This window comes from Nycticebus coucang, chromosome 14 (assembly GCF_027406575.1).
Source record: "Nycticebus coucang isolate mNycCou1 chromosome 14, mNycCou1.pri, whole genome shotgun sequence".
Classification (NCBI taxonomy): Eukaryota; Metazoa; Chordata; class Mammalia; order Primates; family Lorisidae; genus Nycticebus; species Nycticebus coucang.
Window position 1 is genome coordinate 47,083,190 of NC_069793.1, and position 15,362 is coordinate 47,098,551.

At 37.2% G+C, this 15,362-nt stretch overlaps 1 protein-coding gene across 3 annotated transcripts in view; it reads right to left on the reverse strand.

The window, feature by feature from the left end:
• Positions 1–687: 687 nt before the first annotated feature.
• The window catches only part of NUCB2 (nucleobindin 2), a 49,219-nt gene continuing 34,544 nt past the window's right edge, over positions 688–15,362 (reverse strand). For all 3 annotated transcript variants that reach the window (XM_053561889.1, XM_053561890.1, XM_053561891.1), the window contains 9 exons: positions 14,759–14,862; positions 13,016–13,201; positions 12,741–12,831; positions 11,833–11,891; positions 11,637–11,729; positions 5,841–5,930; positions 2,824–2,994; positions 1,203–1,281; positions 688–795 (listed from right to left, as the gene is read on the reverse strand). In XM_053561889.1, coding sequence (XP_053417864.1) covers positions 788–795; positions 1,203–1,281; positions 2,824–2,994; positions 5,841–5,930; positions 11,637–11,729; positions 11,833–11,891; positions 12,741–12,831; positions 13,016–13,201; positions 14,759–14,862 — 881 coding nt within the window. In that variant the 3' untranslated portion in view covers positions 688–787. The remainder of the gene's footprint in view (positions 796–1,202; positions 1,282–2,823; positions 2,995–5,840; positions 5,931–11,636; positions 11,730–11,832; positions 11,892–12,740; positions 12,832–13,015; positions 13,202–14,758; positions 14,863–15,362) is intronic.

Below are 15,362 nucleotides of genomic sequence, written 5' to 3' on the forward strand. Positions count from 1 at the left end.
CTGCCAGGGGCAGCAATCTTGGACAGTGAGAATGAAGTAGCAAGGGAATAAAAATCACACACTGAGGATAGCAGAGCAGAAAAAACCTGAACACTAACTACCTACTTCTAGATGTCTTCTTGTAAGACAGAAAAACTCCTACTGAGTTTAAACTTCTGTTATCTTTGTTTTTTCTGTTATATGTAGTAAAACTTAATTTCAAATGATAGAGTTAAAAAAAAAAAAAAAGGAATGAAAAAATGACTGAAAGTGTTAGCAAAAGCTAATCAGTTGAAGAATGTCTAACAGTTAAGGTTGCTAAAAGCAGGAAAATGTTGCCAGAAAACACTATGGCCTTTTCAGAAGAATTCTTAATATCAAAGAGACTTTTATTGAGAAAGGGGATGATAAGTACCTATAAAAGATCATCTGCCTTCATCATCTACCTTCATGAGTGAGAGCCATTTATTTTAAAAGCAATAGACAGAGGTTCTCACTTAAATAGTTACTGACAGTTTCTTTAAATTATGGCATCAGGCCACTTAATTAAATTGTGAAAGGAGAACAAGTAAAAGAAAGGAAGTATAAATGTGAGAGGAGAGAGTGAGTGTGTTTTCTTCCTGGTTCTGGTAGTCTTCAATTCTTAAATATCAGTGTCCAAAAAAAGTGCTCTTGTTTTAAAAGTATCTTCCTTTACTCCAAATATGCTTTAAAATATTTATTAAGCAGAGAAAAAGGAAGGGAGCTAAAAAGATAAAATAGATGTTGAGTTAACAGCTTTCTTCCAAGTTCTTGTGGAGTTCGGACTTTAAATGTCTGTTGAAAGAAAATATGCTCTCATTTTATAGGTATCTTTCTTTATTCAAAATGTTATTTCATATACAAATTTATTTTTTTAAATATGCTTAGCTAATCATAGATTACAATTTAAAAAACACATCCTCTGGTAAGATCAATCAATAATTGATTTGAATTATGAATAATGTTAAAATAAATAATTTCACTAAAATATGACTTTCAAGTGACATAATATTTAAAATTTGCTGATACATAAAACTTTGGGAGCATTTTCCTTTTTCTGTAATGCAAATGGCTCTATTTCTACAAATGTATATAAGAAAGAACCATAACTCTTAATGATTTGAAATTATATTTGTAAGGAATGTACATTTTCATTTATACAATGGTTTAATTTCTCTAAACAAATACACAAAATTACATACGTGGCTCGAACTTCAATTCTCCATTTGGCCCTGATGGAGGAATTGCTTGTAATTTCTTTTGTTCCATCTGCTGTATGACCTGGTGAATGAAAAGAGAAAAGTCTTAGAAGTAAGCATTATTTGGTTTTGTATCATATGCATGACCTTTGACAAAGCACAACAAACTAACTGAAAATTGCTTTCTAAAACAAAGATATTCAAATTCTAAAGGAGAAAGTAAAGGTTAATATTCCAAATATACTAAAACTGAAAATACTGGCCTTTTCCTTTGTTGTGAAAGGAACTTGGTGTCTATAAACCTATCTTGCTCTGTAAACCTGTATCTTGCTCTTGTTCTATAAACCTACCTTTCTTTTCCTCAGTAAGCTTTGTTTCATGTTTTCCTTGCTTTGGTGGGCAAGAATGCTCTGGTCATTTTTCAGCCAAGAGCACATCAAGAACCTAGAACACAGAAAATCGCCTGAACCTCAACACCCCACTCCTGTTTATGGGCTCAGAATCTGGAAGCAGGGCACCACCTGTCCTCATGTCCAGGGTCTCTGCAGGCAGAGCTGAACAATGAAGAGGCAAAGATCTGCAACAGGAGCAAGATCAGGATCTGATCTTCCTGTATCAGTATGCGGCCCCCTCTCAGATGTCAGAGAGGTTGCTGTACAGGTAGCTTCGGCAGCAGGCCAAGGGCACAGAGTAGCTCCAGCAAGAGAAAAGCTCAGGACCCAACAGCAGCTAAGATGGCCCTCCAGGAGCTGTAGGAGACCCAGGAGCACCTGAAAGCTGCCAGACAGCAGAACCAGCAGCTGCAGGCCCAGCTCAGGTTAGGGCTGATCCTAGGAAAGGAGATCAGTTGGACAAAGATAGACACAAGGAGAGTCCAACAAAGGAGGGAGGAGAAAAGGAGCATGTGCCTGGAATGGAAGGAACAGAGAAGGAAGAGGGAGCAAAGAAAGACGAAGGAGTCGAGAAGGAGTATTATTTTGTATATTTGCACATAGGGCCACTCCCCGTGTCATACTGGAGGCTGGAGCTGAAAATACAGAGATCTAGAGCTACAATGAACTTTAAAAATAATGGGGGCCCGGCATGGTGGCTCAAGCCTGTAATCCTAGCACTCTGGGAGGTTGAGGTGGGTGGAATGCTTGAGCTCAGGAGTTTGAGACCAGTCTGAGTCAAGGTGAGACCTCATCTCTAAAATAATCAGGCGTTGTGGTGGTTGCCTGTAGTCCCAGCTACTAGAGAGGCTGAGGCAAGAGAATCACTTGAGCTCAGAAGTTTGAGGTGGCTGTGAGCTAGGATGCTACTGCACCCTACCTGGGGCCACAGAGTGAGGCTCTGTCTCAAAAAAAAAAAAAAGTGGGGAGGAGGTTCTAATAATTAGTTGGGGCTGAGAAACTTATTTATTGGTATCATGGTAGAAAGGAAGGATGCAGAGAGGTAGCTGTGGCATAATGGTGAGGTGCCTCTTGTTTGTCTTGCTTGTTATTTCAGAATAGTGGATTTACACATAAAAAAAGAAAAGAAAACACTATAACTAGTAGTACCTTGAAATATATTACAAAAACTCAGGCTTTCAGCAAAGCACCTAATATTCCTTTTAACATCTAATCTTTTTACAAAATACCACCTGATGATATTCCTGCTTCTGAGCCTCAAGTTGGTCATGCTGACGTTGTAGCTCTTCTTTTTGTTTCTGAAGCTCATCAGCCCTCTTCTTCAGTTCACTTTCTTGTAAAGCAATAATATTTTCATACTCTTTTAGCTCCTCCTCTGTGAAGAACTGTTGTTGATCCAATGTCTAAATGAAAAAAAAAAAAAAAGAAAGAAAAAAGAATAATGTCAAAAATATAACAATAAGGTCTGATTCAGCTTTAAAATTCTACCATCAACAAAGTACAAAAGAGTATCGTATTGTATCTTTGGGCAAGAAAGGAGAAATAAAAAATATATGTTTATGTATTCATTTGAGCAAAAGGAAAAACAGGAAGATTAATGAAATTGATTACTAGGGGCCACGAGTGAGAACTGGGTAGAAAAAAGAAAGAAAATGTGAAAAAGAATAAAATACCCTTTTTGTACAGATTCCATTTTGAAAATATAATATTTCACATACTCAGAAAAGAACAATTTTCATAAGACCAGGAAAATCCCAAAACTTAAATTAAAAAATCAGAAGCAAATAAATAGTACCTTTATTTTATTTATTTTTTTTTTTTGCAGGTTTTTTTTTTTTTGGTTTTGTTTTGGCTGGGGCGGGGTTTGAATCCACCACCTATGGTATATGGGGCTGGCACCCTACTCCTGGAGCCACAGGCGCCACCCAGTACTTTTATTTTAAATGAATAAGATAACCCACAAAAGGGGGAGAGCTAACCCAAGTAACTTTCAATCACAATATTTAGACTATGCCTTCAGGTTAAAACAAAAACAACAAATCTAAACAAATTATTATTTTGCAAATGTATGAATTAGCAATTCTGAAACTTGTACATTCTAGGACTGAGCAAAAAGTGTAATATTTTTGTAGAAAAGGGACTTAAGTTTCACACAAAACATGGAAGGAACAAAAGATTGAATTCTGTGTTGAAACTGAAGGTGCTGGATTGAAATAGGAGATATCAGTATAAACTCATGAGTGTTATTTTTTTTTTAACTCATGAGTTTTAATATATATAGACAGCTAGATATAAACAAATGACTATTGGCCCTGTATGGTGGTTCACACCTATAATCCTAACACTTGGAGGGCTGAGGCAGGAGGATTGCTTAAGGCTAGAAGTTCAAGACCAGCCTGAGCAACATAGCAAGAATCTGTTTCTCCATTTAAAATTAATCAGGTGTAACATCACACCCCTGTAGTCCCAGCTACTCAAGTAAGGTGGGAGAATTGCTTGAGCCCCGGAATTGGAGATTGCAATGAGCTATGATGATGCTCTACACTCTAGCCCAGGCAAGAGAGTAAGACCTTGTCTTGAAAAAAAAAGTATGTAATTACAGTATCTATTGATCTTCTAGTTTACCAGATGTACTAAAGGGGAATGTATGTTTAAATAATCTTAGCATTCTTCTTCTCCAAAGTCCAAAAACATTTCACATGCTAGACAAAAAACAAAAGAGGGTGACTTCTCCAAATATTTCTGGGAAGACCACCTAGAAAAGTTCCACATCCTGGAAAACCTCTCAGTCCCAGGTAAAGTAGCATAGTTGGTCATCCTATCTCAAACTATTTTCTGGACAATCAAAAATCTAAATGGTCATGTTTTTATTTTTAATGTAGAAAAAGATAATGTTTTTCTTTCATCTATTTTGGTTGGTACTTCTCAGCTATTTTAAAGTGCATGCACTCATTTCTGTACAGTTGGCTGTAATACAAATTGGTATACTTTTCTGGAGCAATTTGGCATGATATACTGGGAAAATAAAAAAAATGTTTATAAATCTTGAGAATAATTCTACCCAGAGAAATTATCATAGATTGCCCCAAAAATGCATGAACAAATGAATAGTAATTACAGCATTGTTACATTAAAATACTGGAATTTACCCAAAATATCTAAATCTGGAGGAATGGTTATATAAATTATACTACAACTATATGTTTAGTAGTCATTTTTTAAATCATGTTTTTTGAAGAATGACATTGGAAAATGTTTGTGAAATATTATTAACTAAAAAAAGTTTGGATTCAATAGCTCATTGTAATCCTAGCACTTTGGAAGGTCAAGGCAGGAGGATCGCTTGAAGCCAGGAGTTCAAGACCAATATAGCCAACACAGAAAGAACCCATTGCTATAAAAAAATTTAAAAATTAGTCAGGCATAAAAAAAAAAAAAAAAAAAAAATTAGTCGGGCATGATGGCACATGCCTACAGTCCTAGCTATTCAGGAGGCTGAGACAGGAGAATTATTTGAGCCTAGGAGTTCAAAGCTGTAGTGAGCCATGACAATGCTGCTGTACTCCAGACTGGGCAGCAACAGAGTAAGACCTCATCTTTAAAAATAAATGAATGAATAAGTAAATGTATTTATATTTCTAATTTTTGATAATGAATATTATCTTAGAAAAAAGTATAATTTTTTAAAGACTTCTAATAGATGCCATGTGATTACAGATAAGAAATTAAATGCTCTACATTTTCTGAGAAATTAAGTTATTTATAATAAAAATTTTATATAAAAAAACAAGATGGGGGGTGCTCGTAGCTCAGTGCCCATAGCTTAGGGTGCCAGCCACATGCTTGGGGCTGGTGGGTTCAAACCCAGCCCCAACCTGCTAAGCAAACAAACAAACAAACAAAAAAATAGCCAGCATTATAGTAGACACCTGAAGCCCCAGCTACTTGGGAGACTGAGGCAAAAGGATCACTTGAGCCCAAGAGGTTGAGGCTGCTGTGAGATGTGACACCACAGCACTTTACCAAGGGTGACAAAGTGAGACTCTCGAAAGAAAAGAAAAGAAAAGAAAAGAAAGAAAGAAAGGCAGGCAAAGAAAAGAATGAAAGAAAGGCAGGCAAAGAAAAGAATGAAAGAAAGAAAGGCAAAGAAAAGAAAACAAGACAGTGAGACTATAAATGCATAATGGGTAGAACAGACTGACATGGAATTTCTTGAATCAGATATCCCATTCGGGGTTGGTTCCATTACCTCCCAGCTATCTGGCTCCAAGAATTCCTTTTTTTCTGTAGCTTTCAAAAACTCTTCAAGAGTCACCAATCGGTCTTTGTTTGTATCAACCTGATTAAAAGAAAAAGTATGTGTAATATAAAATAATCTTTCTCATATTAGACACTAGCAACTACCTTGTAACAGATGTGACTACAGAAACATACAGCAATTAGAAATAATCTAACATCCAAGAAACTAGAGGAAAAAAATCCAGAACATTCAAAATTATACGAGAATCAGAATATAGATTATTTTTCCCTTCTATATAATTCAAATTTTAAAATATGTGATATACCTACTATCCTAAAGATCAACAAGTTTGAGTCAGCTGATCTGACTGGTTAAGCTGCTGTTATCTTTCTCACTCACCTTAATATGTATAATCCTTCTTGAAGCCAAGTGCTTAGGTAAGAAAAATAATCATGCCAGAGCATGATTTTAGCCAAGAGAAAAAGTTTAAATTAAAATGCATTCAACATTTTTCTTAAAAACAATTAACTAAATCAAAAACTGAAATTGACTACCTCCCCAAATGCTCTTTAATGGCTGTGGCTAATTTTATTTAACAGGTGCCCTCTACTATGTATAATGACCAAAGAAATTCATTTGATACTTGGAATACAAGCAGTCAATAGAGCATTAACAGCTCAAATGTTCATGTGAAATCACGGAAGCAAACCAGTGGATTTCAGGTACCCTGTGCATGATGTCTATATCAGAGTTTTTGCTTAGAAAGAAGAGGAGCAAGTGGCATCTGTAGCTCAATAGATAGGGCGCCAGCCATATACATCCAGACTGGCGGATTCGAACCCAGCCCAGGTCAGCTAAAACAACAATGAGAAACTGCAGCAAAAAAAAAACAGCCAGGTGTTGTGGCAGGCACCTGTAGTCCCAGCCACTTGGGAGGCTGAGGCAAGAGGATCACTTAAGCCCAAGAATTTGAGGTTGCTGTGAGCTATGACGCCACAGCACCCTACTGAGGGCAACAGAGTGAGACTCTGTCTCAAAAAAGAAAAAGGTGGCGAGGCAGAGCAAGGACTGCAAAGAAAGGCACATATTTTAAATGGGAAGGTCATGGAGGTCGCTCTGAAGAATAGACATTTGAGCACAGACCTGATGGAAGTTAGACCATGTGATGATCTAGAGAAGAAGCATTCCAGGAAGTAGAAATATTAAGTTCAAATGCCCTAAAGTAGGAATAAGCTTGATAAAAGGCAAACATGAAGAAAGCCAGGTGGCCATGGTAGAGTGAGTCACAGGACGTGGGGTCAGAGAACAAGGCAAGGATAAAGACATGCCATGCCCTTTGGGCTAGAGGAGGGATTCTGGATCATATTCTAAGTGAAATGGCAAGCTACTGAAATATTCTGAGCAAGGGAGTACTATGGCCTTATTTGTGCTTTTAAGTGCTTACTCTGCCAGCTGTGTAGAGGAACTACAGAGGGGTAAGGAACAGAAGCAGAGATCCCAGTTAGGAGAAGGGCTTTGACCTGGTTGGCAGAAGTGGAAGTGAGGAGAAGAGATGAAATTCAGCATCTGTTTGAATGACCAATGAAATATTATATCTCACAGATTAGATATAGGATGTGAGTAAAGGAGAAGTAAGGATGACTTAGCCAGAGCAACTGGATGAACTGTGATTCACTTGCTGAAAACAAAGAAAGCTGAGCATGAGGAACAAAGCTGTATCTTCAGAAGATATATACTAAATATGCAAGAGGAACTGTCAAACAGATATAAGCCTGGAGCTTAGGGAAAGTAGAGAGCTGGAGATAAAAATTTTGAATTCCCCTGCATATTGAGCTATATAAAGAAAGACATGGCGGCTGGGGCTCTACATGGCATAGCCATTAAAGAGCATTTGGGGAGGTAGTCAGCCTATAGCTCGATGGTTAGAACCCAGCCCGGGCCTGCTAAACAAACAAAAAAGAAAGAAAGAAAGACATGGGACTCCATAGCACCCTCTGAGGAAAGAATGAAAATGGAAAGCAGAATATGACCAAGGGATAGGCCCAGGGCAACATACAGAACTTGGGAAGAGGAGAAACAGCCAGAAGAGATCAGCGCGAAGAGAGTGCTGAGGTATGCGGAAACTAGGGAGGAGTAGTTTCCAAAAGGCAAGTGAAAAAAGTATTTCAAGAAAGAGGGAGGCATTAACTGCATTGAATGCTGCTGAGAAGTCATGTAAGATGAGGACGCTGGATTTGATAAGATAGACGTCATCTGACAGGAGAAGTTTCAGTGGACTGGTGGAGGCTACAGCATGTTCAGCACAGATTAAGAAAACGAAAGGTGAAGACTATCAGGAAGAGAAGGAACAGACAACTCTATAGAATAGTTTTGCTGTAAAGAGAAGCAGAGAAATGAGGCAATAACTAGAGGTTTGGGGTTTTTTAAGGTGGAAGATATGAGATTGTGTTTGTCTCCAAAGGAAAATGATCTGGAAGAATGGAAAACACTGATGGGGGGAGTGGTCAGAGCAGGAACAAAATACTCAAATAGGATATACACTAAACGAGACCTCCTCCTCCTCCACAGTGGGAACAGTGACAACAACTGCAAACAGAAGGCAAGGCAAAATAAACGGGGAGAGATACAGATTGCTTGGTAGATATAGTTAGGGGCAGGATGAAGTAATTCTCTTAATTGCTTCTGTTTTCTCAGTAAAATGAGAGGCAAGGTCATGGCAAAGGAGGAAAAAGAAGTATGGTGAAGGTGTAAGAAGGGACAATATGTGAAACTGTAAGACTCTGGGACCAGGGAATAACATACCAGGAAATACAGCTGAATCTCCAAGCAAAGGGCCTGATAGTGATTTGTGACCCTAAGACCAGAGTGAGACCAGTGAGCATGCTTCCATGTGAATCTCCAGCCACATCCCTTTGCTCCAATACAGCAGGACACAACAGGGCTATCTGTTTAGTAGTAGTTAGACAAATGATGTACTCAGGTAATCATCAGTCTATTTGCAAATGACCTTTTCTATATTTGTCTGGACACGTAAATCAGAGGAAAAATAAAACTTGCTGAACAATTCAAATTGAAAAAAATGGTCATTGCTTTGAAAAGGATAAAATTAAAGTTTTAGGACTATGAAGTAGTCTGGATTATTATTCCCAACTATTGTGCCCTCCTGTAATAGGATGTTACATCCCCAGCCAGTGTCACGTGACTTGCTGAACGATCCTGTGAGAGGTATACATCCCCTCCTCCCTGACGTGGGGCTTGATATGGACACACCTAAGCCAAAGGGATATAAGTAGACCTGAGGTTTGTCAGAGGTGAGCATAATTCTCAAATACTAATAAATGGTTTGGCTTGGGGTCCTCCAAGATAAGATGCAGTCACTCCTGGGAATGAGAAGACATGAAGAGCCAACCCCAGCCCTGCTCAAAACCCAGGCTCAGCCAAGTGATGAAAGCATTTCAAGAAAAAGGGAGGCATCCAACCATGCTGAATGCTGCTAAAGAGTCACATAAGATGAAGACACTGGATTTAATAAGAGAAAGGTCATCTGACAGAAGTTTCAGTGGACTGGTGGAGGCTACAGCACATTCAGCATAGATTAAGAAAATGAAAGGTGACTGCCATATCTAGCTATAGTCAACCTTTAAAGATTATGTCACGTAAACAAGAAATAAATATTTGTTGCTACAACCCATTAAAGTATTGAGGTTTAGGGTGTTTTTAGTGAAAGCAACATAGGCTTTAAAAATATCAAATATTGAAAATATTAAAAATATCAAATATTGCACTTCATTGTTTTTCAGAACCAAAAAAAAGTTTTATACTGCTAAGAAAAAGCATCTTAATCTTTTAGAATAGTTACTATTTATACTAAGAGAATCTGGGATAATATTCTGGATGAAAAATGTAAAATCCAATTACATGGCTATTCTGTGTATTTATTTTCCTTTTATAGAAAGATTTACTGTAGGAGAGACATAGACACTTGGAATCAAATTGAAAACCAAGAAATGAGGGCGGCGCCTGTGGCTCAGTCGGTAAGGCGCCAGCCCCATATACCGAGGGTGGTGGGTTCAAACCCGGCCCCGGCTGAACTGCAACCAAAAAATAGCTGGGTATCGTGGTGGGCGCCTGTAGTCCCAGCTACTCGGGAGGCTGAGGCAAGAGAATCGCTTGAGCCCAGGAGTTGGAGGTTGCTGTGAGCTGTGTGATGCCATGGCGCTCTACTGAGGGCCATAAAGTGAGACTCTGTCTCTACAAAAAAAAAAAAACAAAAAGGAAACCAAGAAATGAAACTAACATCTTACAACCACCTAATCTTCGATAAACCAAACAAGAACATACCTTGGGGGAAAGACTCCCTATTCAATAAATGGTATCGGGAGAACTGGATGTCTACATGTAAAAGACTGAAACTGGACCCACACCTTTCCCCACTCACAAAATTGATTCAAGATGGATAAAGGACTTAAATTTAAGGCATGAAACAATAAAAATCCTCAAAGAAAGCATAGGAAAAACACTGGAAGATTTTGGCCTGGGGAAAGATTTCATGAAGAAGACTTCCATGGCAACTGCAACAACAACAAAAATAAACAAATGGGACTTCATTAAACTGAAAAGCTTCTGTACAGCTAAGGAGACAATAACCAAAGCAAAGAGACAACCTACACAATGGGAAAGGATATTTGCATATTTTCAATCAGACAAAAGCTTGATAACTAGGATCTATAGAGAACTCAAATTAATCCACATGAAAAAAGCCAACAATCCCATATATCAATGGGCAAGAGACATGAATAGAACCTTCTCTAAAGATGACAGACGAATGGCTAACAAACACATGAGAAAATGTTCATCATCTCTATATATTAGAGAAATGCAAATCGAAACCACCCTGAGATACCATCTAACCCCAGTGAGAATGGCCCACATCACAAAATTTCAAAACTGCAGATGCTGGCGTGGATGTGGAGAGAAGGGAACACTTTTACACTGCTGGTGGGACTGCAAACTAGTACAACGTTTCTGGAAGGAAGTATGGAGAAACCTCAAAGCACTCAAGCTAGACCTCCCATTTGATCCTGCAATCCCATTACTGGGCATCTACCCAGAAGGAAAGAAATCCTTTTATCATAAGGACACTTGTACTAGACTGTTTATTGCAGCTCAATTTACAATCGCCAAAAAAACAGCCTAAATGCCCACCAACCCAGGAATGGACAAGCTGTGGTATATGTATACCATGGAATACTATTCAGCCATTAAAAAAAATGGAGACTTTCCATCCTTCATATTAACCTGGATGGAAGTGGAAGACATTATTCTTAGTAAAGCATCACAAGAAAGGAGAAGCATGAATCCTATGTACTCAATTTTGTTATGAGGACAATTAATGACAATTAAGGTTATGGGGGGAGGAAAAGCAGAAAGAGGGATGGAGGGAGGGGGGTGGGGCCTTGGTGTGTGTCACACTTTATGGGGGCAAGACATGATTGCAAGAGGGACTTTACCTAATAATTGCAATCAGTGTAACCTGGCTTATTGTACCCTCAATGAATCCCCAACAATAAAAAAAAAAAAAAAAGAATGATTTACTGTAGGAATCAAGTAATCCATAGAATAAACATATAACCTCAAACTTTTATTTTTTTTTTTTTTCTTTTTTTTTTTTTTATTGTTGGGGATTCATTGAGGGTACAATAAGCCAGGTTACACTGATTGCAATTGTTAGGTAAAGTCCCTCTTGCAATCATGTCTTGCCCCCCTAAAGTGTGACACACATAACCTCAAACTTTTAAAACATACCTCATTCATTACATGTTCCCTCATTCTAAGCCTTTCTTCTTCCATTTCTACCATATCATCCTCTTCATTTTTGGGGTCATATACTTTCTCCAACTAAAAAGAAAATTTTAAAACCAACATGAAGAAAAAGAAGTTAGTAGAAGGAATAAAGAGAGAGAGAGAAAAAGAATACTAAGTATTTAACAAATTAATTTACCTCTTTAGTAAATAGGGCTTCCAACTCTTGTTCATCCAGAAATCCATCACTATTGACATCTGAAGTTTAACAATTACAAATGTAAAACTGGAGATTTTAATACAATTAAAATACAATTATTTACAAATGGTTTGCAAAGCTAGCACTGACAAGAAGTGTCAATATGCAGAAAATGGTTTCTTCTTTTTTATGAAGCTTCACATAAGCCCAACTGATACCAATTCTGTATTTATAATTCATAATCAGTTTTTAGGAAAACATAACCAATTTTTTCCAAAAATATAAAATAAAGCAATATGCTATAGGAGTAAAAGTAAGGCGGCGCTTGTAGCTCAGTGGGTAGGGCACCGGCCACATACACCCAGGCTGGTAAGTTTGAACCCAGAACGGGCCAGTCAAAATCAACAATGACAACTGCAACAACAACGACAACAAATAGCCACACATTGTGGAGGGCGTAGTCTCAGCCACTTGGGAGGCTGAGGCAAGAGAATTGCTTAAGCCCAAGAGTTTGAGGTTGTTGTAAGCTGTGACACCATGGCACTCTACCATGGGCAACATAGGGAGACTCTGTCTCAAAAAAAAGAGCAAAAAGTAAATTTTAATATTATAGTTTAAAGCCTACCAGATATAACCTAGCTAGTCACAGAATTTCCTTCAGTTCACAAAAAACCTTGCAGTAAGTCATACAATGACGAAAAGTCCACATAAAGACACAACTACTAACCAAAAAAATTTTACACTGCAGATCAATGTGAAATAGACTATCATATTACCCTAGAAAAACTTTAAACATTTATTATCGACAGAATTCAAAAGCAGACCTTAGCAGAAATCAATTAAAAGTAAATATAATTTCTTCACAAAACAGATATCAATATTAATAACATTTGTATCAAATCTGTTACCATGTAACTTGAAAAATGTCTTGGGATCAAAGTCATTAGGGTCCAATCCGTCAGTCTCTTCCCATACCTCTTTGAGTTGATCTTTGCTTCCCTGTGAACCAATTTTTAAAAACTGCTCAAAACAAAATATAATCTATATATAGAAACTCAAAATGTAAATTTGAGAAATTCTGCAGTATTAAGAATCAACATTTAATTACTAATAACATGATAAAATTCTGCTGATACAAAGAAGTATCTTCATCTAAATATGGTTTTACAGTCACATTTCTTACTGGATGATTAACTTTGGGGTGATTTTCATGTTTTTTCTTCATTTCTTCAAATCTAGATTCTTCTTCTTTTCTCTTTTCTTCATTCAGTGTTTTTAAATATTCTCTCCTTTCATGTTCCTTCAACATTTCGTATTTTTTAAATTCTTCATGTCTAGTCTTGTCATAGTGTTCCAGATCACTTGTCGCCTAGAATGCAATATTGCATTTATATTAAATAAAAAGATGTGTTTGAAAAGTATACATAAAGCCATTCTGGAATATAGTCTACTCTCTAGAAGAAGTAGTGTAGGAGGGCAAAAAAAATACTGGACTTTTGTTTTTAAATCCATCATTTTATTTTAGTCATTATTATTACCAGAGACTTAGGTACTCAAAGAAGCTAAAGGTTCAAAGCCAGCTTTATTTTACACAGTTCCCCAACATAAACATGTTGATATGGTTTGGATGTTTGACCCCCTGCAAACCTCATGTTGAAATTTGTTCTCCAGTGTTGAATGTGGGGCTTAGTGAGAGGTTTTTGGGTCATGAAAGTGGATCCCTCATAAATGGCTTGGTGCCCTCCCCACGGTAACAGTGACTGAGGTCTCACTCTATTAGTTCACCTAAGAACTGGTTCCTTAAAAGAGGTTGGCACCACTCCTCCCTCTTAGCTCCTTCTCCTACCATGTGACACACCTACATTGATTTTTTTTTAATAATAAAGAGACTGTGTCAAATTTGTACAGTGTAAAAAACTGGAATGATTTTCTTTTTTTATTTTGAGACAGGGTCTCTGTCACCCATACCAGAGTACAGGGGTATGGTCATAGCTCACTGCACCCTCCAATTTCCAGGCTCAAGTCATCCTCCTGCCTCAGCCTCCCAAGTAGCTAGGACTACAGGCGCGCATCAACACCATGCCCAGCTAATTTTTTTTATTTTTTGTAGCTAGTGGATCCTGCTCTGTTCCCTAGGATGGTCTTGAACTCCTAGTTTCAAGTGATTCTCCCACCTTGGCCTCCCAAAGTGCTGGAATTATAGGTATGGGCCCCCATGCTTGGCCAAATCAAGTATGATTTCTGATCATTTAACTAAATCTAATAATAGGCAGGTAAGAACATCTATTTTGATAACTCCATTCATACATAATATGTGAGATCTACAAACTATTATCTAAAATCCCTGAGGCCAGATGTGTTTCAAAATTGTCTAGATTTTAGAAAGAGAATATGAGACATATGCCATATTACAGAACATCCCTGCAGTGTCTATAATCAAACAGATTAGTATTTCATGGCCAGGTGTGGTGGCTCACACGAGTATGCCTAGCACTTTGGAAGGCCGAGGCAGGGGATTACTTGACCCAGGAGTCTAGAGGTTGCTATGAGCTAGGCTAAGGCCATAGCACTCTAGTTCCAGTGACAGAGCGAGGGTCTGTCTCAAAAAAGAAAAAAATATTTTTGTTTTTAGTGAAATCTATAAACACACATACTAAGCAGCCTAAACAAAAACTATAAATAGCATTAGTATAACTGGTTAATTCAAGACAGCTTTCAACATTTACAGACTTTTTGATATTCTAATTGTGACTAAGAGATCTGTATGTCCATATTAATATCTATACTAATAAGAGTTAAAATGCTTCCCTTTAAAAATATTCTAGAGAATATATGAAAGTTGTATTTCTATTTGATTGGGTTTACTTGTCAAATTACAAAACCTCAAAGGCACAATAAAGACAGCACATTTTAGAATTATTCTTACTGCTTTGATTAGCATATCTAAATCTGTGGATTCAAACTTGTCAGGATTCACGTGGTTCAGGTGATCGAATTGTTTTAGAAGAGCTTGGTGGTCCATGCCTACATCTAAAAGAAATGGAGAAAACTATAAATGATCAATTACTAGAATTTAGAAACATTAGTATAACTGATACAATGAGAAAAAGCATCCATATTTATTCCTACAGGATTTTATAAGAAAATTCAAAGTTTTAGATTAAGGGCTCATTTTTCCCTTTAGAACATTATACATATTAGGCAAAGGTAATATCCTTCACTAGAGAACAGAATACAATTTAATATATGGGAGTGCCAAAAAAAAGTATATATATTTTAAGAGCTCTTGTTGAAAAATGGATCATTCCCAAAAAGAGAATGAATTGCAGGTAAAATGGATGTGCGTAGCATGTCTAGTACACTTGACCCAGTAACAGTACCTTTGATTCAACTTCAAAAAGTAATACACAGATAGTATCTCTTAGTATGTGTATACATTTTTTGGTACACTCTTAAATATATCTTCATGTTATATCTAGAAAGATTGGCTAACTACCAACATAATAACAATTTTTTGTATTACTTAAACT